At 49.0% G+C, this 26,792-nt stretch overlaps 1 protein-coding gene across 5 annotated transcripts in view; it reads right to left on the reverse strand.

Annotated features, from left to right (window-relative positions):
• SOX5 (SRY-box transcription factor 5) overlaps positions 1-26,792 on the reverse strand; it is a 210,015-nt gene that overhangs the window by 146,205 nt on the left and 37,018 nt on the right. For 4 of the 5 annotated variants that reach the window (XM_083180809.1, XM_083180810.1, XM_083180808.1 and 1 more), the window contains exons 2-3: positions 21,829-22,060; positions 12,761-12,971 (exon numbers count right to left, since the gene is read on the reverse strand). In XM_083180809.1, coding sequence (XP_083036935.1) covers positions 12,761-12,971; positions 21,829-22,059 — 442 coding nt within the window. In that variant the 5' untranslated portion in view covers position 22,060. The remainder of the gene's footprint in view (positions 1-12,760; positions 12,972-21,828; positions 22,061-26,792) is intronic. The other variant, XM_083180812.1, reaches the window with a different exon arrangement.

The raw sequence follows: 26,792 nt of genomic DNA on the forward strand, positions 1-26,792 counted from the left end.
CATCTGCAACTTCTCAGATTAGTGGTCAAGTGTGAATCAAACCCCCTGCTGTTAATACTAACTCTCTCTGCACATGTTACATCTGCCCCGTCTGCAGTGCAGCATGGTTTTGTCCATCTGCTATAAAAGCAGCTTTGCAATCAGGTCTGAATAAGGCCCATAGCCGCGTGGGCCAGGGGTGTGAGGGGGGGGGGGGGTCGCGCACGTCCCGGGGTCAGGAGTCCTCCGCTACTGCTGCAGCGCGTCCCACATATCTGGCATGGACACAGGATCTGAGAAACGCTCTGCAAGTCCTTACAGGCCGCACCGCTCCGAGGCTTTGTCAGGGGGAAAAAAACTTCAGCAAACTATTTTTATTCTTATTTAAAGAGGGGCCAACCCAGCGCACAAAGGGCCCGGCTGAGTGTAACGAGATCTGCAAACAATGCAGATGGGTTTGACAAGGAATTTTCTTTACAAACAGAAAATTGTATAATGCGCCTTAAGGTCGACTGCAGAATTAAAAGGAGTCTTATCGCCGTGCGCGTTGCTATGGTTAATAACAGGTAATGTTTATTTAGGCGCTCTCTGCGGCTGACCCCGGTGACCCTGCGCTAAAGATCGCTTAATCTGCACAAACCATTGTCTCCTTCGCCTGAGCTCGCCGCACGTGCAACGCCAAACCGATAATCCGATCTGCATGGTCATCAATCGGGACGATGGCGATACAACAGATAATCGCACGTAAGTAACCAAGGTTCCTATCAGGCGTCTCACGCAGAACTTATTGTAAAGACTTATTTCACTTGGCGCAGAGAACCCTGCGGTTCTGCCCATTCGGACGCCTTGCACACGTCTGGATGGCAGGGGCTAATTAGCTGGAAAACAGCGGCGAGCTGGACATGTCAGCGGAATAATGGCGCACACCGGTAATAAAGGAGAATGTCACAATCTTTACGGCTTCTGCTGAGCGAACGCAAACAGAAACCTTTTCCCGTCAGTCCGAGTCGGTCGCAGAAACGCGGTTCTCAGAATTCACTGAAAGTGTAATAAAAAGTATTTTGTAGAGACATTTAAATTAGCGATATCCATTGCACGCACGCAACCCAATGCGCCACAAAACCCTGAGGTGTAAAATGTTTCAGGGACAGATTCTACAATAAAATGCGCTGTTCAGTGTCACCCTACCATTCTATTGCAGCTCATACACAAAGATACTAATTACCGCTCTTGCCGTTACTGAGAGCTGAAGCCCCTCCCACATATTTACATCCCGAGAGGCGTAGCACCGCCCCTGCGTATGGCATTCCAGGTGGAAAGGGAAGGGGGGCCCTGCCTATTTTGTCAGTCCCGGGCCCCCACAATTTCTGACGACTGCTCTGCCTGCTAACGCACCTGTGATCCCCTACCTGCCGAACTAACAGCCCCCCGTGTGGGTTAGGTGCCTGGTCAGCAAAAGGACAGATGTGTCCAATATGGCCGCCAGCATCCACAGTCAAACGCTGGTTCTGTTTCTATGTCAGGATTGCCGGTTTGGGGCACGTGTTATTAGCGATACACAGGCAATAGTGGTGCATATATTACACGTTGCCCTGATCCACAGATATAGGAAGGTAACTGGCATCTTTCTGTGTATCTGGCGGTCAGGGCGATTTGCAGTAATGGCGGCTAATCATGCGCATCTTCCCCAGCAGTATAGAGATAAGGCGCTGGTCTGGGAAGTGGTGGGGGTGGGGGGGGGGGGGGCAGCTGCTCAGAGATCTGCCAGACCGCACTGACACCAGTCAGACCGGGAATACACTTATATTAAATGTACTCAATAAATTACACTGGAAGAAGAAGTGATCATGTAAACGGTCCTGACAGTCGTCTCTCTACCGTCCTGTGCGCCGCAGCCAGGAGACTAATGAGGTAAGAATTGGAGAACATCAATATAAGTCCAGAACATCTCTCCTGCTTACTGCGAGCAGCTGCTGTGTGGGGAGCGTGGCACCATGATGCGGGGTGTGTGTCCCCCCACCCCCCCACCCCTCCCGGGACCGACACTATTTACATTTCTTTCAATAATGTTTTAAACAATTCTAAAATCTGTGCTTTATATCGCTCCACGTGTCAGTAAAACCTGCTGCAAGTGTCAGTAAAAGCCAAGACATGAGAGTGTGGGGAAGAGATGTGAACGGGCACATAGACCCTCATTCTGTGCCAGTCACTACCCTGGTACATGTTATCATATGCCACCAGTGTTAGATATCACCTTATACAATGATATGGGCAGAACAGCACCTTGCTGGCAAGACCCCCAGTCACCACAGACCAGGAGAGACCCTCTTGCACCGCAGATTGGGCGAGACATCTGTGTCACAGCAGATCAGAGGAGACCCCCTGTCACCACAGACCAGGAGAGACCCTCTTGCACCGCAGATTGGGCGAGACATCTGTGTCACAGCAGATCAGAGGAGACCCCCTGTCACCACAGACCAGGAGAGACACCTTTGTCACCGCAGGCCGTAAGAGACCCCCTTGTCATTGCAGGGCGGATGTGAAACCCTTAATTCTTATCCCAATACTATAGCTGACCCAAATGCATTGTAGATGCTAATATTTACAGTATATACCATACATTCTGCACTGACAGTATACACCATACGTTTCTGCACTGACAGTATACACCATGCGTTCTGCACTGACAGTATATACCATACGTTCTGCACTGACAGTATATACCATACGTTTCTGCACTGACAGTATACACCATGCGTTCTGCACTGACAGTATACACCATGCGTTCTGCACTGACAGTATATACCATACATTCTGCACTGACTGTATACACCATACGTTCTGCACTGACAGTATATACCATACGTTCTGCACTGACAGTATATACCATATGTTCTGCACTGACTGTATATACCATACGTTCTGCACTGACAGTATACACCATGCGTTCTGCACTAACAGTATACACCATACGTTCTGCACTGACAGTATATACCATACGTTTCTGCACTGACAGTATACACCATGCGTTCTGCACTGACAGTATATACCATACGTTCTGCACTGACAGTATATACCATACGTTTCTGCACTGACAGTATACACCATGCGTTCTGCACTGACAGTATACACCATGCGTTCTGCACTGACAGTATATACCATACATTCTGCACTGACTGTATACACCATACGTTCTGCACTGACAGTATATACCATACGTTCTGCACTGACAGTATATACCATACGTTCTGCACTGACTGTATATACCATACGTTCTGCACTGACAGTATACACCATGCGTTCTGCACTAACAGTATATACCATACGTTCTGCACTAACAGTATATACCATACGTTCTGCACTAACAGTATATACCATACGTTCTGCACTGACAGTATACACCATACGTACTGCACTGACAGTATATACCATACGTTCTGCACTAACAGTATATACCATACGTTCTGCACTGACAGTATACACCATGCGTTCTGCACTGACTGTATATACCATACGTTCTGCACTGACAGTATATACCATACATTCTGCACTGACTGTATACACCATACGTTCTGCACTGACTGTATATACCATACGTTCTGCACTGACAGTATATACCATACGTTTCTGCACTAACAGTATACACCATACGTTCTGCACTGACAGTATACACCATACGTTCTGCACTGACAGTATATACCATGCGTTCTGCACTGACAGTATATACCATACATTCTGCACTAACAGTATACACCATACATTCTGCACTGACTGTATACACCATACGTTCTGCACTGACTGTATACACCATACGTTCTGCACTGACAGTATATACCATATGTTCTGCACTGACTGTATACACCATACATTCTGCACTGACAGTATACACCATACATTCTGCACTGACAGTATATACCATACATTCTGCACTGACAGTATATACCATACGTTCTGCACTGACAGTATATACCATACGTTCTGCACTGACAGTATATACCATAAGTTCTGCACTGACAGTATATACCATACATTCTGCACTGACAGTATATACCATACGTTCTGCACTGACTATATACCATAAATTCTGCACTGACTGTATATACCATACATTCTGTACTGACAGTATATACCATACCTTCTGCACTGACAGTATATACCATACGTTCTGCACTGACAGTATATACTATACGTTCTGCACTGACAGTATAGCAACGTCGGGGAAGATAGTTTCCAAACACAAAAACAAGGACTTATAGGAAGGAGCTGCATTAAGGGTGAGACTGACCCAGTCACCCCATCCCGTTGCCCAGTCACCCCATCCCGTTGCCCAGTATCGCCATCCCATTGCCCAGTCACACACTCGCATTGCCCAGTCACGCCATCCCGTTGCCCAGTCACGCCCTCCTGTTGCCCAGTCACCCCCTCCCATTGCCCAGTCACCCCCTCCCATTGCCCAGTCACGCCATCCCATTGCCCAGTCACACACTCCCATTGCCCAGTCACGCTATCCCATTGCCAAGTCACGCCCTCCCATTGCCCAGTCAACCCCTCCCGTTGCCCAGTCAAGCCCTACCGTTGCCCAGTCACCCCCTCCCTTTGAGACCATAGTCTTCCTCCCCTACCCTCCCTTATAATGGACAGTAGCTGGGTATAGAGGGTGAATGACAGGTCTATGACCGGGCTACTGGGTATTGCCTGGTGACCCGGATAATGATGCGACATAGAATTCCGTGATCCGGAATGATAGGGTATGTACGACCCCAGTATATCAAGGTGGGTATAACAGACACCTCATCGCCATTCAGTTCCCACACCAGCAGAAGTCGCCTGTCACTGGCAATTCACAATGACCTTTAAATCCCTACCTGGGACTTCCCTAGAATCTCCCCGCCACTTACGCTAATTACCCTGGAAGATAATCTGCGGGTTCTATGTGAATTCTGCGGGAAACTGGATCCTCGTCCCTCCGACATTGATCCACCACCAGAAATATTTAGTACTTGGGCCTGAAATGTATTTTTCATTTCTTTTTTTGCTGTTGCAGGAGCAGCAGAGAATCGTGTCACAACACATAACCTCGCAAGTAATTCTCTGAGGAATTTCCATTTAACATGATGGGGGCGTCTCCTACAAAAGCATTTCTCAGATGCCATATCGGCGGCTCAGCCGCTGCCAGGTGGAGACAAAGACGGGCTGCAAACTTTACAGGGACTAAACAAATGGACAAAGGTTCAGGAGGAGCCTTGTCACCCTAGCAGAACTGGCAAACAATAGCTATTGTCCAGGAATAGCACACGGTAAACACCGCGCACAAAGCCGCCGATGAAAGATATATTTACTTATTCAGGTTGTTTTTTTCCATATTATATACACCCACTATACGGCGAGCATTGTGTGGCTGAATAACCGATAGCAACGGTGCACAGAAGACAAGGGGATGTGGCACAATGAGACTGGGGGCCTGGGAGGATGATGCAGAGCGCTCCGTACCAGCGGTCCTATGTTCTGCATATTGCAGAACACAATCATTTATTAACATGTGATGAACCCAAATGACCCGCTAGCATATAGTGTGTGTGTGGTTTTTCCAAGTCAACCTTTTCCTGTCGACCAATAGTGGCCAACCTTTTGACTGTCGATCTCATGACCTCGTACCGACTGTAAGTATGGTGTAAGCGGGTGGCATTGTACCCACATGTCCTGCAGACATCCCCAGGGGGTCCTTGTGTCTTAGTGGTCCTTAACGGCAGGGGGAGTCTTTTTTTGACCCTTGTAGGCAGCATGGCGCGATGACTTGTATAATTATCCTGCACCAATGACACGCACCTGACACCCATGTACCCGACACTGTTCTGCCTTGAAAAAATTAATCATCTGCCGTCCTGACCGGGTGCAAGAGACATTTTTGACATCTCGTAAGACCAGTACGTTCCCCTGTGTTCCTCATCTTATACACTGATCTGACACCTGCGCTAAGCGTTATAGTATATGACGCAATTACACCGTCCCCTAATGGGACACTTACCCCCTGCGTTCCTCGTCTTATACGCTGATCTGATGCTTGCGCTAAGCGTTATAGTATATGACGCAATTACGCCTGTCCCCCAATGGGACACTAACCCCCTGTGTTCCTCTTCTATAACGCTTGCGATAAAAGTATATGACGCAGTTATTCCTGAAAGAAACTTCGGTACTTGTGTATTATCACGGCGCCCAATTTCATATAAATCACATACGATATCGCATCCGATAACCCATAAGTTTGGCGGCCGATTCGATCAGCGATGTGATTTAGCAGCCGATTTGTGACCGATTTGCCACGATTTACTGCCTATCCAAGTGAGCCTGAAGCGTGGCGAGCGGCCGTGGTACGCGTGCACCCGACCTGTTCATACCCCCACTATCCACGTCAGCGTGGAGTTGATTTTTTAAAGCGTGGCGAACACAGCGAGCCACCAAGCCCGAAGCGTGCGCACGCGGAATACACGTCAAGCAAACCGTGTCCGCTCGCCACGCTTCGGGATCATTTTCCACGGGGCTCGCTACGTGGATAGTGGGGGTATCAACAGGTCAGGAGGACGCGTACCACGGCCGCTCGCCACGCTTCAGGCTCACTTGGATAGTGGGGGTGTGCACAAATCGGCAGAAAATCACGGAAAATCGGCAGCTAAATCGCATCCGATTTTAGCATGCGATTTGCAGCCGATTTCGCGGGCGCCGTGATAATACACAAGTACCGAAACTTCTTTACTGCATTGGGCGCATTAGTCCCACTGACGCCGTTTTCGCCGTCAGTGGGACTATTTGCACTTATCAGCGGGCACTGAGCTCACTGATATATTGATAGACTGTTACACTGCGATGTGGGCACAGGAACAACCAGGAAGGGCAGGGCGTGCGAGGCAGGAGAGAGAGACTGTCCGTATTGTGAATGATGGGTCATTAATGTTTCAGCGCAGAGATAGGCTCAGTTCCTGTGCGGAGAATTCACTACAGACTCAGGGGAGCTCCCAGTATCTTCTCCTTGATCATCTCAGCCCAGCGACTGGCAAACAGGTGGCATAATTAGGGCACTGCAACTTCCATTCCAAAAGTCACCAGCCGTGCCAACTCCAATGCCCTTACTGCCCGCCAAAGTCTCCGACTTCCACAAATAGGCAACTTAGCAAACAACGCAGGGCGCCCTCTGGTCCTGACACTGGGGCGCAGGTGGCACAGGACAGCTTCGAGGGCCCTCGTCACTGGCACTAGTACTGGTCGTGCCTACTTCACTCGCACATCTTATTAAACAAGGCCAAGCACCCACTACAAGCAAACCAAGCTGGTCTTATTAATTAGGAGAATATGCTTTATCTGCACTTGGCCGTGCTAATCACACATCACACCGGCCTGGGGACTACGATTCATCTTAATATGCGCGGTCATGATACGCGCCTCTGGGGTAAGACAACAGCCCTTGTACAAAACACTACATTGGGTATAGAGATACGTTGTGTCTTCACCGATGATTGGATGTTTATTATTCACCGAGGGTCCTAAACCTTTCATGCCAGAGATGAGAGGGCTCGTAAGCAGGTGTCGGGCTCTTCATTTGTAAGGACGCGGCGATGACGGCGGTGTGCGCATGCGAGGAGGAGCTGGTATGGGCCACCCCTCGGCATGAGTCTAACTATGTCACACCATGGAACACTCTGCATATTACCAAGCGCGACACTCTGCATATTAGCAAGCATCGTGCCCGCCGCCATTGCCGTATGTGCCTGCCGCTATCGTCGTCTGTGCCCGCCGCTGTCCCACGAGTGGAAATTACACACTCAGTACATGAAACATAAGCTGAACGCAGGATTGCACACTTGCTCCTGCACAAATATTTACAACCAAAGACAAATACTCTCGTCTGTATTACGCAAAGGTGCATCTGTCGCATGTCCGCTAGGCGAGCGCGGATAACCTCCGTCCCCATACGCTCACTGTACCGCACTTTGGGCCTTATTCAGCATGGATCACTCATCAGACAATCTGCCGCCCAGACAGAAAGAAAAGACGCACCGTGCAAAATTGCGAATGCATCCCAATAGCGCTATCATTGCAGATCCTTTCACAATAACGGAACCATTGAACAATTTTAACCATCTCCGCCATTGTGGGCTTACACTAATCTGATAAAGAACGAAGCTGGAAGCGGCCATCGGTGACGTCAGAGACTAACCAAGTAACACCTGGGCACACCTGCGTTCTCGCACACACAGGGAACGCCATGTTTCCATGCATGTGTAAACCGGATGACGTATGTGCACGGCGGCTGCTCACTATGATCACGGAAGGTGGGTGACGCCCGGCTCTGCTTAGAACAGTTTTGGTTTGCTGTAAATGCAGGCGGTAAGTGATTACATTTGGTGATTATTAGATATATAATTAATAGTTATTACACACGACACTACAGTGGCAGCATTATGGCGGCGTAAGCGTAACAACGCCGCGTTCCAGGGGCTTCTTTTTTGTCGTCTGCCGCTGGTTATAAATCCCCAACTGTCCTGACACAGAGCCCCCAGGTTCCCCCTCCCCAGAAGTCGCCCCATCAGGTGTGACATTAAGGTCCGCCGGCTACAGGCCGCCGGCGCAGGCACGGGGAAAGCTTCTAGTCAAAACAAAGGATCTCTTACACACAGTTCTATTTCCAGAGAGCGCTTATCTCCACGAGATCGCATACGGGACAGATAACATTAATCCCCAACCTGGGCACAGGTGAGGAACAATCTAATCTATGGGTGCAGAGTCCAGGTCTATTATTATAGCAATCACAGGTGTCCACGTGGTCATGTTGCACCCCATCCTCTCTGGGGGTCACAGTCAATAAGCGCCTTGTGGCCAATGGTTTCTTAAGGGCAATCAGGGGGTATAATTTAGCCAGGTATAAAAGTGGGGATCAATCTCAGAAGGACCCTCAGATTCCAGGAGAGGGATGCTGTATCAGATGCTGGGTGCACCTCCGATAAAACCTTATCGCACCAGCTCTGTAGCGTTCCCCAAATCACCTCTGACAACGTGCGCCATTCTGCCCAATGCAAACGCAGGCCGCGCTCTGGAGGGAAACCCGCAGCAGCGAATAATTTCATTAACTTACTTTATTTTGCCCTTTGTTCCTCTGTTTACTGCTTCAATAATTCCAAGAAGTGTAACTGTTCCCCGGCCCCTCGGCAGACAATGGGGCTCCGGCTGCCGTTCCCAGGATTATTCCCTTGTTAACAGCAATTGTATTTTGCGGTGGAAAATAAAGAGCCCCGGGGCGGCGAAGGCTTGAGGTCTGTCACAGTGTATAGGATCTCTAAATACCCAGCGCATTAATTATGTTGTTGGAAGACAGGCGACTTAATCATGCAAAAATCTTGCAAACAGTTAAGGTTGCGGAGATGCGGCTGTATCATTAAAAGTAGTTTATATCCTCGGGGTCTGATTACAGGAAAGTTGTGCGGAGATTTTCTAGAGGATTACACTCTAAACTACGCTGAACATAATCACAATTATACAAATTACATGTAGGATTCAATATACTGTCAGGCCAATTTGTATCCAGCTCCGGCGGTACGGAGGACAGGTAGATGCAACCACACTATGGTGGCAGTTAGTGACCCCCGATGGATCTTGTGGACTCAATAATAAGGCCGCTGTATAATGAGCGATGGAGCCACTTCCCAGCATTACGGGATCTCCTGAATACTCCCGGTCCCTGCGCAGGAACATGGCAGAGAAGGTGGCAGCAGGGATGACGGGCGACTCCTGGACCTGGACCATAAAAGCATCACTGTAACCACACTGCCAACTGGGGCTGCAACACGCACACACATAACTGGGGGCGCTCTCCCGGACCCCTGGGAAGTAGGCTACCCCCTTATGGATCCCGCCATCTCTCTAATTGTGCCGTCATGTCCCAGAACCTGTCCACTGTGCCAACCCCGCCATTTGTAGAGCGCCATCCCCAGATCCTATGTTATAGAACCCATAAGCCTGCCGGCGCTGAAATATCTCAGGAAGCTCCGAGTACTGCCAAACCCAAATTCTGACAAACGATTAGTGGGGACATCTCAGAAAACTACAGGGTTAATTCAGAGTGGGCCGCTAATGTGAGCTGCTGCACAGACGGAAAGACAAAACGCCCCTCGCTAAATTGCGTCAGAATTGTGAATGGTCTTATGCGCTCCCTCCTCCGTACAACCTTTTCTGCGCACGCTGGCTCTAGCGCTGTAGACCGCTATTCTCGGAGTACATCCTGGCGTTACAAATTGGCGGGTGCCAGAAGTACGTTTCTAGCGGATTCTAAACAGCTCTGAAAAATCATTTTGAAAGTGAAATTAGGTTCTGTTGCCGGGGGGACCACTGTCGAGCAATTAACTAATGAATGGTAACGCACTTGGTAATTTAATGCGCCCTGTGCTTGACTTCCATTAAACGATCACCTACGCCGATGGCTTTGGGTGTATTGATTATTGGAAGGGTAATAAAATGGCTGACATTGGCTCTTATAAGAAGGAGAAAATCTGCTGTTAAAGGAATTAGTTTGTGAGAGGGGCGAGGGCTGCCCCTCTCCTGTCCTCATTACGATTTATACGCTAGGTGGTAAATGTTCAGTGGGCTGTATAATGGGGAATGAGCCCCCCCACCTCCCAGTGATTTACAGACTGTGTCAGGAGCAGATAATAAAGTGAATATTATAAGGGAAGCGGAGGATGGTGGTTAATGTGCGCAGGTAAATCATCACACACATCCTGAATGCAACGGTTTCTGCTGCAGGGTAAGAAATACGAAGAACACGGGATCTCGGGGACACGCGATGCAGCGAGCCAGGTATTTACTCTGGATGACTTCATACAGAATCAGATCGTTCGTACGGATGGAAATGAATATCTGGGGAAGTGCGGTGGAAACAGGAGAGAGAGAGGTCCCCTTTCAGTGCCCATCTAGAAACTTAGGCTGGTGACACCCGGTGACCCGTTTTCCTGCGTCTCCCATTATTTACCGCTCTTTTATTTCTCTTTACTTTTAACTTTTGGGTTCGTATTGAGATCAGGGGGAAAAAAACAGCGATTCAAAGCGTAAAAAAACAAAGCTATGAATATGGTTCTGTCATAATGACTGAACAAAGGCTTAATGAAATTTTCACCACAACCCGCTGTTCATTTTAATGGCCTTTGCAAGACAATAGAACAATGGGGCGAGGAGAGAGGACTCTCACGTCGGACAGATTTTTTTCTTCTCTCTCTCCCTCTTATTTTCAAAGAGTCCCCACTTCTTTTGTTTGTGCATTTTCATAAAGCGGAGATAATGTGCGCTCTCGGGATCCATTTTAATGTTTCGCTCTGACCTTTACTAATGGGGTCTCCGGAATATACGCAATCTCGTACTTAAATCTCCGGCTTTACACATCGCTTTGTTGCCTGTCCTTCAGTAACAGGAGCAGCCTTGCCGCCTGCACCAACGTTACGCGTCTTGTGGGCCTGAGGTGAAGACACGTTTCGCTCACGTTTCAGCGGGACGCAGAGACAGAAGCAGGCAAACAAGATGTTCATGTGCTGATGGAACGGGCTTCACGTGCAGATGGAACGGGCTTCACGTGCTGACTGACCGCACTTCACGTGCTAATGGAAAGCAGTTCAGGTACTGGCGGAATGCGCTCACATGCTGACGAAACGCGCTTCACGTGCAGACAGAACGTGGTTACGTCACGTATGGAAAGCATGATCCACTAGCAGCCAATGCTCCTGCCTAAGGTGGGCATTGAGACCCTTGGATTACAAGGGAGGGGGAGAGGCTAGACCACTATCACGCCTAGGGGGTCGGAGCAGGATTACTTCATATGTAAAGTGTATGTGTGCGAACACACGCGAGTGTCAGATTGGGGAACATGCCGGGATCACGCAGCCAATGTACAGGATACTAAGTCCAATGACGTGAATATAACGCCAGACACATTTACCCCAGACAGAGAACCCCGGACAATGTAACACCCTATAAACGTTTCCACTCCTGCCGCAGCAGCAAACAAGATGGCAGACGTGTCATCATCGCCAGGTAACGCAGACGAGCGCGGAGGGTTCATCATCGCCAGGTAACACAGAGCGAGCGCGGACGTGTACCCTCCACACCTCCCCTGTTTATATAGAGCACACAAAGGAAACGTTACCCGCTATAGTCACCTTTTGTTGCAGGAGACAAAGCAACTGGCTGTCAACAAGGTAAAGTGCCAAATATTGCAACAGTGCATTGTGTAAGGAAGGTCGCCTATTCCAACACAACCTGGAAACAACACAACACGCTCTAGAACTCTGACACAATAGGGATTCAATCACAGCTATGTCAAGAATTCCAATTGCACTTAATTCTTTCTAGAAGTTGCTATAGGACATAGAGAGACAGCAATCCCACAATCCCCCCCATTCTGGCTGATTAGCATACACTGCCAGTGGCTATATCCAGGCCCAGAGCCCCGACTGCCAGATACAGCGGCGGCTCAGCCGACGGAATCAGGACATCCATGATGTAGGTCAGCGCTCACAAACGGATCATCTCATGCAATTCCACCTTATTACCGACCGTGCCCGCCATGCAAACCTGGCGCTAATAATTCCTCGCTTAACCGCACAAGCAAAAGGCGATATAAACCACAACCGTAACTGAATCAGCAAGCTCCAGAAACTCAGCGCGGTCCCAAAAGGGGCAGCCCCCCCGATACATTCCGGACATGTACACAAATAACGCGGTATGGCAACCATTATCAAGGTCTTACCGTCTGGTTCGTTTTTAATGAGCTCCTCCATCTTCCGCTGCTTCAGAGTGTCCACCACATCCGCTAAGCTACCTTTACGCCTCTCCGGAGTCCCCAAGGTGGCGTTCGATAAAGATTCGCCACTTTGCCTCCCGCCTTCATCTGCCTTCATGGGTGAGGTAGCGGAGTTGTGCGTGGCAAATGAAGAAATCAACTTATTGCCATCGATATCCTAAAAAAACAAGAGAGACAGAGAGAGCGAGTTAAACGCCAGAGTCAGTGCTTCCCAGAAAACGCCAGAGTCAGTGCTTCCCGGAAAACGCCAGAGTCAGCGCTTCCCGGAAAACGCCAGAGTCAGCGCTTCCCGGAAAACGCCAGAGTCAGCGCTTCCAAGAAAACGCCAGAGTCAGCGCTTCCCGGAAAACGCCAGAGTCAGTGCTTCCCAGAAAACGCCAGAGTCAGTGCTTCCCGGAAAACGCCAGAGTCAGCGCTTCCGAGAAAACGCCAGAGTCAGCGCTTCCCGGAAAACGCCAGAGTCAGCGCTTCCCGGAAGGGTTAACAGCAAATACATTAATATTATTAATGGTTGTGAGTATGTCATTAGAAATGACCCAATGTTCCTTTAGCTCCATCAGTAACGTACATGATATAAGATTATATTATATTCATCGGATATAATAGAAATCGGGATATATATAATATAACTCCAGTGATCCCAGATGTGTAAGATCAGTGCGGATGCGGTTCCTGAGTGCTTCTGGGCCACTTACAGAGCTCAGCGAGACACCCAGCTCCCATTGTGCTATTCCCCACACTGATTGCACCTTATTGTATTGGAACACAATGCACCGTATATTATGTCTGTATATACACTGTGTGCGGAATGTGTGGGATAATGCCAGCACACCCCAGAACAACTCCGGTTCCCACGTATACGGATGTTAATAACAGGCTGCAGATCTCTGAAGTGGGAAGTATAACAAAGGTGTTATCCTCCGAAAATGTTGCTGCGCTAATGTCAGCCGCTGCCCGAGCTGGTGACGCTATAGGGGCGCAGGACAGACCCTAAGGGCTGGTGATAGGTTTGGGGTTCAGGCTAATATTGAGCAAATATAAAAACAGATTTCATGCAGTTGTCTCCGTGTAGGTCGGCGCAGCGTTAACGATATTGAGCCTGCAAATGATTTGTTCACAGTATATTGCTAATGATATCGGTATGGTGCATATCATTAATGATATATCGCCCAGTGTGTATGCAGCTTAAGAAAAGATTGGGGCAATGTACCAGAGAAGAGCCGCGGGGCGCCTACCCAAGAGTACTCCTAGATTTGGACCCAGGATTCTTGCTGGACATATGCCATTATTGGGGGGCTGCTTTTTGTAGGGACTACAGACCCCAACTGTCATGTTTTGAAAAATGACAGTTGGTATCTGGTTGGCTGGTGCCCCATTTATCATAAGGTGCCCATACACGGTACAATTATTGGACTAGATTGCATCGCATACGTTTTGCAATGCAGACCCCAGACCCCTCCACTCCCACCTGTATCCCCTACTGATTTCTATATGGGATGCGATGTTGCCAGATTTACCAATATATGGAATGTGACACATTCTGACTATTGGTCCCCGCAGCTACCGCCATCTCCAGGTAGCGGAAGCTTATTGTAGCCTATGGACTATAGATCACGGCTGTAGTTCCGGCAGGGTTCCCCAGAAGCCTCAGCTGAGCAGGGTGGTCAGCAGCTATCCGCAGTGCATTGGGTCTAGTGTTACCGCAGGTAGTGCCAGCACTGCGCCCAAGTACCCGGACATTAGTCGTGGCACGTGATGGGTGCGATGCGGCTATATCCGCGCACAGAGAACTGAATCCCCCCCCTAGTGATAGAGTCTTGTTGTATCCAGCAGCAAGTCACTGGGTAATGCTACAGAGGGGTGAGGGGTGACGTTACCCTGTATAGTGCCTGTCTCTCTGTATAACGTTACCTCTATCTTCTATATCAATAGCAAAGACCCCAGTATACACCACAGTGGCCCCAGATGTTATACTTTAAACATGTTGGATGAGGTCAAATGAAATCAGGGCGTTGATGCCCCCGCAGAACATGGATATCTCCGCCATTCACAGATAACCGGCCGACCACAGCACCCTGATTACAGCCCTGCACCCTGATAACTGGCCCTGTGCCCTGATAACTGCACCCTGATAACTGCCCCTGCGCCCTAATAACTGCGCCCTAATAACTGCGCCCTGATAACTGTCCCAGCACCCTGATAACTGGCCCTGCGCCCTGATAACAGCCCTGCGCCCTGATAACTGCGCCCTGATAACTGGCCCTGCACCCTGATAACAGCCCTGCGCCCTAATAACTGCGCCCTGATAACTGGCCCTGCGCCCTAATAACTGCGCCCTGATAACTGCCCCTGCGCCCTAATAACTGCGCCCTGATAACTGTCCCAGCACCCTGATAACTGGCCCTGCGCCCTGATAACTGCACCCTGATAACTGCCCCTGCGCCCTAATAACTGCGCCCTGATAACTGTCCCAGCACCCTGATAACTGGCCCTGCGCCCTGATAACAGCCCTGCGCCCTGATAACTGCGCCCTGATAACTGGCCCTGCGCCCTGATAACAGCCCTGCGCCCTAATAACTGCGCCCTGATAACTGGCCCTGCGCCCTGATAACAGCCCTGCGCCCTAATAACTGCGCCCTGATAACTGGCCCTGCGCCCTGATAACTGGCCCTGCGACCTGATAACTGGCCCTGCGCCCTGATAACTGGCCCTGCGCCCTGATAACCATCCCTGCGCCCTAATAACTGCGCCCTGATAACTGGCCCTGCACCCTGATAACCATCCCTGCGCCCTAATAACCGCGCCCTGATAACACGCATTAAAGCCCCAGGTCTGAACCCCGCAGAAGGTGTCTGCTCGCCATTGTCACCGCCGTACATCAGTTTGCAGTGGACAAAAGCAGCCGTCCTTGTGGGGAATCGTTAAATGTAAATCAGTCAGCGGCAGCACGTGGAGGAGCGTCTACACTAGTCGCTGGCAATCCATTCATTATATGGAGTCAGATCAAACAGAGAGTCATAATTAAAAAGCTCCCATTGAGCACTTAGGCTCCTGTAACACACAGAGCGAGAAACAAAGCGCAGGGCCGGCGTACAAGAGGAATACTCCATCTTCCCTAATTAATCTCATAGATTTCCTGCTCATTCACCCTCCCATTTATATATCAGCTATACAACTGGTACTGATAAAGGATCATTGCAAGTTGGGTCTCAATTAACACAGACCCGAGAAAGACGAGTTTACTTAATAATGTGCTAAATGCAATTATTCCGACAGCTCTCGATGTGTTAAAAAGTTCTGGGAAATGAGAAATTAGCCACCGAACAAAGCCATAAACGTGTGTGCGTGTGTGTGTGTCCGTGCGTGTGTGTCTGCGTGCGCGCGTGTGTGTGTGTGTGTCTGTGCGTGTGTGTCTGCCGTTATACACATACACCTGCAGATAATTATATACACACACATGTAACACTTTCAGAAATGTAACGCAGAATTCTCCACCACAATCACTTCTATATATTCTGGCACTAAAAGTCCATTCTGCTTCCACCATACTAGTAGCATTATCCCCATCATATATAATACGTCCCGGAGACAGCGACGCAGAGACGACGACAACGAGAGAGACAGATCAGACGCCACGGGGACAATACCGACCGTGACAGAACATAGAGATAAACGTGTGTGTCTGTGTGTGTGTGTGTCCGTGCGTGTGTGTCTGCCGTTATACACATACACCTGCAGATAATTATATACACACACATGTAACACTTTCAGAAATGTAACGCAGAATTCTCCACCACAATCACTTCTATATATTCTGGCACTAAAAGTCCATTCTGCTTCCACCATACTAGTAGCATTATCCCCATCATATATAATACGTCCCGGAGACAGCGACGCAGAGACGACGACAACGAGAGAAACAGATCAGACGCCACGGGGACAATACCGACCGTGACAGAACATAGAGATAAACGTGAAACTGATGGCAGAAAAAGAAGCACCTCCTCTGTCCATTCCGTCCCGTGTCCCAGTCCATGTACCCAGCCACCCGACTGCTCTGTCCAACCACAGATGGAGGGAAACAACGTCATGACACGTACAAGTGTTTTTAGCTAATACTTTCCAATAAAGGACATTTAGGAAACGAGAGTGGAGGAAATAAATGGTTCTCCCATGTTGTCCTTAGACTGAAAGGAAATCAATCATTGATTTATTTCCAGAACTTGAATCACGGCATCCTAGGGGATCAGCATTTTGTTCATGGGGCCCATGGGATAAACTTTATTATTGATAAATTCGGAAAAAATATGAAATTGAGTAAATTGTGCTACCCGCCAACCTTATTATTATTCTTTATTTAAATGATGCCACAAGGGATCTGCAGCGCCCAATTACAGACTAAATAAATAAATAAGAGGAGGAAAAGCCATGAGGACGGAGGGCCCTGCTCGGCACATAATGGATTATGTGACGGACAGAGTTGTGCTTTGGATTGTCCACAATGATTTTCCCTATCACTTTGACCATAAATAATTTGATTTGGTCCTGGACCACGTACACCAGTCCCCCCTGCAAGAGTCTCGCATCGCCCCAGGGTGCATCCTGCCCTATACAACCACCACTGTGCAGAAACTGTTCCTGGAACTTATAAGACCACAACACATCACACAGCGGACAGGTCACCAGGTAATGACACCTGGGAGTACACACAGACTCCACACCTATGTCAGGCCACAGTCCCCAAGCACTGACACAATACACTGCAGCTCAAAGGTCCCAATCAGATGTCTGGGGTATGGAGGTGCACGTATATCCTAAAATAAAATAATGGGGGGGGGGGGGATCAAACGGCGGCAAATGACTCATTTATTTATCCCGTCAACTATCTCTAAGAATCATTTCTATTTTAAAAGATGAACGTCTGAGATAATCCAGCGGCACCGAGCGCCGAGAGCGCATGTAATCACCCACATACATATTAATCAACTAGCAGAAGAGAGAAGAATAGAGGAAGGAGCCGCGTCTGAAATCCCATCTCTCCTCTAGGCTGCGATCCCGCAGATGAAGAGGTCAGCGCTGGTTAGTAGGGCTCTGCCACGTTCATTTAGTATGACAAGATAAAGCGGTAATCTCTGCTCCGAGAGGCCGTAAGCTGCCTGCTAGCCTGGGACACGCTGCACTCCATCGCCACCGCGTATCACTTTATACCGCTGCCACCGTGACTTATGGAAATCTCCCTCCTGCGCTGCCGTAAGCTGTGCGACTATTACACATGCCGATGGGGCCCGTTACACCCCCTCAGAGGAGATGTTTAGTATTCGGATAATCCATTGATCTCCGCTCCCATGTTCTCTATCCGCCGTGTTGATTTGACAGCGCCGGCAAATACGCCGATGTTTCATGTTCCCTGAGATTTGGAGTTTTCCGCGGCTGATCGGTTTTCAGAGGGGTTTATAGGCTGCGTGTGAGGATTATCCTCCTTAGCCCCTCTGCCAGCGAGCTCTGACACCGTGACGGAGAGGGAGGTGGTGGAGCGGTGTCTTGCGGGTGGTTAGCGCCGGTGACGCACAACTTAGCTGTGCACATGCTACTACAAACAGGAAGGTCGTCAGTCCTGCGCCAGGGGGAGATTGTCTGCACTGGAGGTGCCAGTGTGGCCCAAGACTGCGGCAGAGACGCGCCTGATGGCGCACGTTGGGGCAGATTTATCAAAGTGTGATATTCTGGTTATCAGTTGTTAACAAATGATACATGTTGCTCCAGCCAATCCGCTGCTAACTGTCAGGTGTTTGAAAAGTGACAGGAGCTGATTGGCTAGTGCAATATTTATCATTCGTAGCCAGTGATAACAAGAGTCTCAGGCGTCGAACAATCTGCTCCAGTGTATTCAATGCCTCATTTAGAGTTACAGGCGTGTCCAAACTGTGGCCCTCCAGCTGTTGTGAAACTACAAGTCCCATCATGCCTTGCCAGTTTTGCTATTAGGGAGTGCTAAAACTGTGGCAAGGCATGCTGGGATGTGTAGTTTCAATTCAGCTGGAGGGCCACAGTTTGGACATGCCTGCTTCTGAATGTAAGCTCTCACGAGCAGGGCCCTCTGCCCCATGTGCTTTTTCTTCTCTTACTTGCTTATTTGTTTATGTAATTGGGCGCTGTGGATAATAACGGGTGTCACACGCTCTCGGTTCTGAACTCGCCACCGTTTCATGGCGGGGACCTGCGCGAGCACAAACCCTCTGTGCAGGTATCACACTTGCGATGGCGTTCGCACTGTGAGGGGAGGGGGCTGGTGTTTTATGGGTGAGCCAATAAAAATGCTGGGTGTTCCCCCGCGCACTCAGGCGTGGCGATCACAAGACGTCAGTGCCCGTCCCCTTTTCCGCGATCTGTGGACGGAATACAAGTCTGTATCACCGAAGGGGAGAAAAATCATTCAAACCAAAAGCAGGGCAGGTTAGAGATAGAGATTCCTCCCGGCAATGCTGTTCCCAATCCATGCGCCCTTCCACCCTCCATCCGCGGGCGCGGTGCACAGATAACTGCAACATTCAGGCCCAGTATGTGCTCAATGTATAACTGCATACTGACCTGTGCCATCATAGCCCTTACTGTCCTGTTACTCTGTGCTACACCGTATTACTATATACTGACCTGTACTACCATAGCCCTTACTGTCCTGTTACTCTGTGCTACACCGTATTACTGTATACTGACCTGTACTACCATAGCCCTTACTGTCCTGTTACTCTGTGCTACACTATATTACTGTATACTGACCCGTGCCATCATAGCCCTTACTCTCCTGTTTCTCTGTGCTACACCGTATTACTGTATACTGACCTGTGCTATCATAGCCCTTACTGTCCTGTTATTCTCTGCTACACCATTTTACTGTATACTGACCTATGCTACCATAGCCCCTACTGTCCTGTTATCCTTTGCTACACTGAATTACTATATATACTGACCTGTGCTACCATAGCCCCTAATGTCCTGTTATCCTCTGCTACATTGTATTACGATATACTGACCTGTGCTACCATAGCCCTTACTGTCCTGTTATCCTCTGCTACACCGTATTACTGTATACTGACCTGTGCTACCATAGCCCTTAATGTCCTGTCATCCTCTGCTACACCGTAATACTGTATACTGACTTGTGCTACCATAGCCCTTAATGTCCTGTTAGCCTCTGCTACACCGTATTACTGTATACTGACCTGTGCTACCATAGCCCTTACTGTCCTGTTACCCTCTGCTACACTGTATTACTATATACTGACCTGTGCTACCATAGCCCTTACTGTCCTGTTATCCTCTGCTACACCGTATTACTGTATACTGACCTGTGCTATCATAGCCCTTACTGTCCTGTTATCCTCTGCTACACGGTATTACTGTATACTGACCTGTGCTACCATAGCCCTTACTGTCCTGTTATCCTCTGCTACAATGCATAGAACTTTGGGACCACCAGACTTCACCCAGGCCCCGGAGACTCGCACATTTTCTCCTGCAGAATAATCCCTATTGACAGGGTAATATTCAGCCCCATGGTTCCCTCACAGGCCTCCTTCATGACAGTCCTGTAAATGTACAGATCAACGGAAAGAGCGCTGAAATCCCAGGATTATATCCGAGGATAGAGCTTTCATGTGGCATTCCCCTGTAAGTATAATATCATTCCCTGACACACTGGAACTAGTCCGGATCCCCCCAAATCTGCCGAGCGCCTGTGATAACGCAGCGCGCCTATCTCTCCCAGAAACATCGGTTTACAGATAAAATGTGTGAAATCCCATGTAGGGAATTACGCTGCCACATTGCACATATGGCGGGTAAGCCAGCTTTAGCACAATCCCTGGAAATCTATTGGCCACGCTGGAGAACGGAGAGAAGTAATCACATTTCTGTGTACAGAGAAGAACACGGCATTCACAAAGCAACAATCGCTTCCTCGCAGAAGTACACACACAACTTGCTGCTCCGTACCAGGGTTAATCTCAATTAATGAGCGCGGTTTAAGATGGAATTAAGTTAATGGTACAATTGGGGATCGTTTCCTATCACGCTCTGATGTATGGCAGGAACTGCAGATTCTTCCACAGCAAAACAAAGTGTATTAAATCCTCGCTGCCGGAGATAACCGAGCCGGAATGCTGCAATTTACTACGCTCTGCTTACTGATATCAGCTGCGCAGATAGAGTAGGATTTATTGCACCGAGTATCACACAATAACACTCGCAATCCTGTATCTTGTGTTCTTGGCCCCAGATGGAGACATTCTTACATCATTGCGCCACAATATTAACTCCATCCTACACTGTCAATGCTGATAACAGGATATCAGGATAAATCGTCACTTGCCCATAATCCTTTTATCGTTTCCCGCAGCCCTAATGACGCTTCTTAGAGGTGAGGTGTGAAAAGCCACTTACAATATACAATGACGTTGGACCAATGGCGAGAGGTGTTGCAGTCTGAAATTTTGAGTTAAAAGCAGAACGTAGCGGTGATACCCCCCCCCCCCAACAAAAAAGGGCTGCAACCACACCTCCATCGTTGTAACCCCAGACCCTTCCAGTTGCGCCCAGTCCCATCGCCCATCTGAGGCATCAGCGACCCTGATCCCCAGAGCAACAGAGTAAAAGAAATTGGCTGAGGTTTGTAGTTCTTTTAAGGTAAATCCAACATCCCATGTAATGCCGCACTGGTTATACTGGTCTGCGTGCCAGTGATTATACCAGACAAAGGGTTTGTAATGAACTTTTGATCCCTTTCACCAAAGTTACACCGGCCATACGCATCTGTAGACTGTTAGCCTAGGTGTCAAATCTGTCTCCTGCCCGTTATTGCCACAGCTGTCACTTGTGTTACAGATAACGTTGTGTGTCACAGACGCCTTGCATGATTCCCGGATCGGCAGCCCAGCCTATAGCTGCTGCGTGGGTGGCGGCCCAGGCCACTGCCGCGGGGGACACGGTAACGCTATAACACGTGCGGCAGAACCTACCATTGTGTTGTGTTGGTACGTGGGACTCCTGTGGTCACAAGCCTCTTGCGTCAGCAGAGAGACCGCCTGATATTCCTCGGAGTGGGGCTTGTTGGGAAAGCTGGCGTGCAAGGGAAGGTGAAAGGCTGGGAGCCCTCCAGTCGTCTCGTCTTCCATTTTCTGCCGGCTTGTCACCATGGCTACCTGTCCATCTGCTTCCCCATACGGAGAGGCTGGTCGCTTGGAAGACATCCTGGAAGGAACAAAAGAGGAGAAAATAATGAAACCTCCACATAAATCCTTAATGCCGTCATTGTGTTGTTAGGGTCCATTGTAACAGAAATGGCTTTTTGTGCTTAAAGCGAGCAGGAATCCATCCAAATACCACTGCAAAGCGTACACAGAGAGGAACAATGACCAGGCAGGTAGGAACAGAACACCGCTCGTTTGTTATGGGAATAATCAACTAATAGCACGTTCTTTTTGGCTCCTGAAATGAGAAATTTCACCTATAAAACATTATCCAGTGGAGGCCTTCCCCGGGGACACGTTACTCACTCACAATGCTGCCGAGTCCGGGATAGGCCGATGCCGGGGGAAATAAACCAACAAACCGTGATTTACAGATGACATGTGCTAAGTACATACAATCCCTTAGCAGATCATAGGAGTCAGAAAATAAAGTCATGTTAAGTACAGACCACGAGGGTGACCGCTGCCCGTGCCGGGGACATCAGCTGGCCCATAGGTTTCTCATATGTACGTTATAGGTACGTAGACCCCCCTCTATTGGAATCTGCCCATAAATATCAGATATAGCAGACATGCACCAAAGCCACGTATATAAGCCCATAGCAGGTGCGTACCAAAGCCTCGTATATAAGCCCATAGCAGACATGCACCAAAGCCACGTATATAAGCCCATAGCAGGTGCGTACCAAAGCCTTGTATATAAACCCATAGCGGACGTGTACCAAAGCCACGTATATAAGCCCATAGCAGGTGCGTACCAAAGCCTCGTATATAAGCCCATAGCAGGTGCGTACCAAAGCCACGTATATAATTCCATAGCAGACATGTACCAAAGCCACGTATATAAGCCCATAGCAGGTGCGTACCAAAGCCTTGTATATAAGCCCATAGCGGACGTGTACCAAAGCCATGTATATAAGCCCCTAGCAGGTGCGTACCAAAGCCTCGTATATAAGCCCATAGCAGGTGCGTACCAAAGCCGCGTATATAATTCCATAGCAGACATGAACCAAAGCCACATATATAAACCCATAGCAGGTGTGTACCATAGCTGTGTATATAAGCTCATAGCAGCGATGTACCAAAGCCACGTATATAAGCTCATAGCAGCGATGTACCAAAGCCACGTATATAAGCTCATAGCAGGTGCGTACCAAAGCTGCGTATATAAGCCCATAGCGGGTGCGTACCAAAGCCTCGTATATAAGCCCATAGCAGGTGCGTACCAAAGCCGCGTATATAATTCCATAGCAGACATGTACCAAAGCCACATATATAAACCCATAGCAGGTGTGTACTATAGCTGTGTATATAAGCTCATAGCAGCGATGTACCAAAGCCACGTATATAAGCTCATAGCAGCGATGTACCAAAGCCACGTATATAAGCTCATAGCAGGTGCGTACCAAAGCTGCGTATATAAGCCCATAGCAGGTGCGTACCAAAACCATGTATATTAGCCCATAGCGGGTGCGTACCAAAGCCACGTATATAAGCCCATAGCAGGTGCGTACCAAAGCCATGTATATTAGCCCATAGCGGGTGCGTACCAAAGCCACATATATAAGCCCATAGCAGGCGCTACCAAAGCCACGTATATAAGCCCATAGCAGGTGCGTACCAAATACGCGTATATAAGCCCATAGCGGGTGCGTACCAAAGACGCGTATATAAGTCCATAGCAGGCGCGTACCAAAGCCACGTACATAAGCCTATAGCAGGCGCGTACGAAAGCCGCATATATAAGCCCTTAGCAGGTGCGTACCAAAGCCGCGTATATAGGCCCTCATTCAGGTTCATGCGCTCGCATGCACAGTCGCAAGCACTCTTACAAAAAAAAACACACGCACGCATCGGGCGAAGGCACGCCTATAGTGCTTGCGAAATCATTCGCACGCAACCATACTAAAAAGGGGGGTGGACTATCATTGCCCGTACCTGTAACGGATCGCTCGCACCCACACATTTTTGTACGCACACTCACCACAGTCTGCTAACGAACATGCTCTACTCCCCAAATGTTAGCAAACCAAATACTAGTATGCACGCAGCAAACATCCTCTCACACATCAATTAAATCACATCACCCTCCTCAATTATTTCCATGTGCTGGATACAAGTTTGTATCTGGTAACACTTGATTGCTGTTGGTATGCAATCAGAAGTTGTGCATGAGTTCATTGTCTCCAGAAATCAACCATGTATTGGTGTCAATAGTGTGCAGGTGCCATTGATTTACCCATTGATTTAGCAATTTTGTGCGTGTGTTTGCTCCGTACGAATGAGCACATTACAAGGAGCAAGGTGTGCGAAACTAAAAACCTGCTTTGAGCTTGCGAAAAGTTTAGAGTTTGTGGGGAACAATCCCTCTTGCACTCATGCGAAAGCACACCCACCACTCATAGTGTACGCCCATGTGTACGCCCATGTGTACGCCCAGTTTTGCTCATTATAATGGTCGCGCCCATGCTAACGCCCACTGCACGCCTACTACCTATGCACTCGTTCGCACTGAGAAATCTACTCGGAAGATTGCTTGCGAGTACTTTTTTATTAGATTGCACATGCGCAGTGCGTTAGCTGCACATGCGCAGTGCGTTAGCTGCACATGCGCAATGGGGGTAGCAGGGTGAAACGTGCGAATTCGCATGCGTACGCACTAATGTGAATAAGGGCCATAATCCCATAGCAGACATGTACCAAAACCACGTATATAAACCCATAGCAGGTGCGTACCAAAGCCATGTACTGTATATAAACTCATAGCGGGTGCGTACCAAAGCCGCATATATAATCCCATAGCAGACATGTACCAAAGCCGCGTATATAAGGCCATAGCAGGCGCGTACCAAAGCCACGTATATAATCCCATAGCAGGTGCGTACCAAAGCCACGTATATAAGCCCATAGCAGTCGCGTACCAAAGACGCGTATATAAGCCCATAGCAGGCACGTACCAAAGTAGTGTTCCCGCTAGGCTGTTTTAACGGGGCGATGCGCCCTGCCTGATTTTTACAGGGAAAAATGCGCCCTGCCCTGCTAGCAGCGCCCCGCTAAAACAGCGTGGTGCCTGCCCTGGCTGTGTGCACGGGGAAGCGCAGCGCCGCCTTAGACGGCGATTCCCAGCGCTTCCCCGGCAGCACGGTAACTTCGGCGGTGCCGGCCCCGCCTCCTTTAGTGACGGCGCCGGCCGGGCCCGCCCCTTTTCGCGACATCGCGGCCCGGGACCGCCCACAATTGTGACGTCGGCGGGCCCAGTCTGCCCCCCTTGCGCTGCGGCGCCTTGCCCACCCTCATTTCTAGAGGGAACACTACCAAAGCCATGTACATAAACCCATAGCAGTTGCGTACCAAAGCCACGTATATAAGCCCGTAGCAGGTGCGTACCAAAGCCATTTATATAAGCCCATAGCAGGTGCGTACCAAAGCCGCGTATATGATTCCATAGCAGACATGTACCAAAGCCACATATATAAACCCATAGCAGGTGCGTACCATAGCTGTGTTTATAAGCTCATAGCAGCGATGTACCAAAGCCACGTATATAAGCTCATAGCAGGTGCGTACCAAAGCCACGTATATAAGCATATAGCAGGTGCGTACCAAAGCCATGCATATAAGCCCATAACAGACACGTACCAAAGCCATGTATATAAGCATATAGCAGGTGCGTACCAAAGCCACGTATATAAGCCCATAGCAGGGGCGTACCAAAACCGCGTATATAAGCCCATAGCAGGCGCGTACCAAAACTGCGTATATAAGCCCATAGCAGGTGCGTACCAAAGACGCGTATATAAGCCCATAGCAGGCGCGTACCAAAGTCGCGCATATAAACCCATAGCAGGCGCGTACCACAGCTGTGTATATAAGCCCAAAGCAGGCGCGTACCAAAGACGCATATATAAGCCCATAGCAGGCGCGTACCACAGCCTCGTATGAAAACCCATAGCAGGCGCGTACCAAAGCTGCATATATAAGCCCATAGCAGGTGCGTACCAAAGCAGCGTATATAAGCCCATAGCAGGCGCGTACCAAAGCCACGTATATAAACCCACAGCAGGCGCGTACCAAAGCCACGTATATAATCCCATAGCAGGCGCGTACCACAGCCACGTATGAAAACCCATAGCAGGCGCGTACCAAAGCTGCGTATATAAGCCCATAGCAGGTGCGTACCAAAGCCGCGTATATAAGCCCATAGCAGGCGCGTACCAAAGCCACGTATATAAGCCCATAGCAGGCGCGTATACTGCAATACTATCTATATGGGTCTTTGCCTGCATTTATATTGTGTTGAAACAACAGTTTGCACCTAACGCAGAGTCAGTCAGTTTAGTTGAACACGTGAGGGATCCCAAGCACAGACATGGGACTATTTTATCAAACCCTGAAGCTGAATCCCCCGAAATCCCCAGCGCAGCGGCTCTATAACCCAATCACTACTGTACACTGCTCCTATCCTCTTCCCCAGAAGGGTCTGTACTGCGCTGTGCGAGGGTTCAGCATCTAGTCCTCTACGCTCTCCTGACTTCCTTATACATCATCTGCCACATAACCTCCCAGATTGTCAGCTCCCAGGGCCAGTGCCTGCTTTATACTTTGTAAATGACGGTCACGATTTGTATTTCATCTGACCCATTTCACAGCCCCGTGGAACACGTTTAGCCCTTTCTCAGTATATTATGACAGCGTTTTCATGAAAACTCTGCCGCCAGACAATATGATCTCTA

This window comes from Crinia signifera, chromosome 4 (assembly GCF_055691185.1).
Source record: "Crinia signifera chromosome 4, ASM5569118v1, whole genome shotgun sequence".
NCBI lineage: Eukaryota > Metazoa > Chordata > Amphibia > Anura > Myobatrachidae > Crinia > Crinia signifera.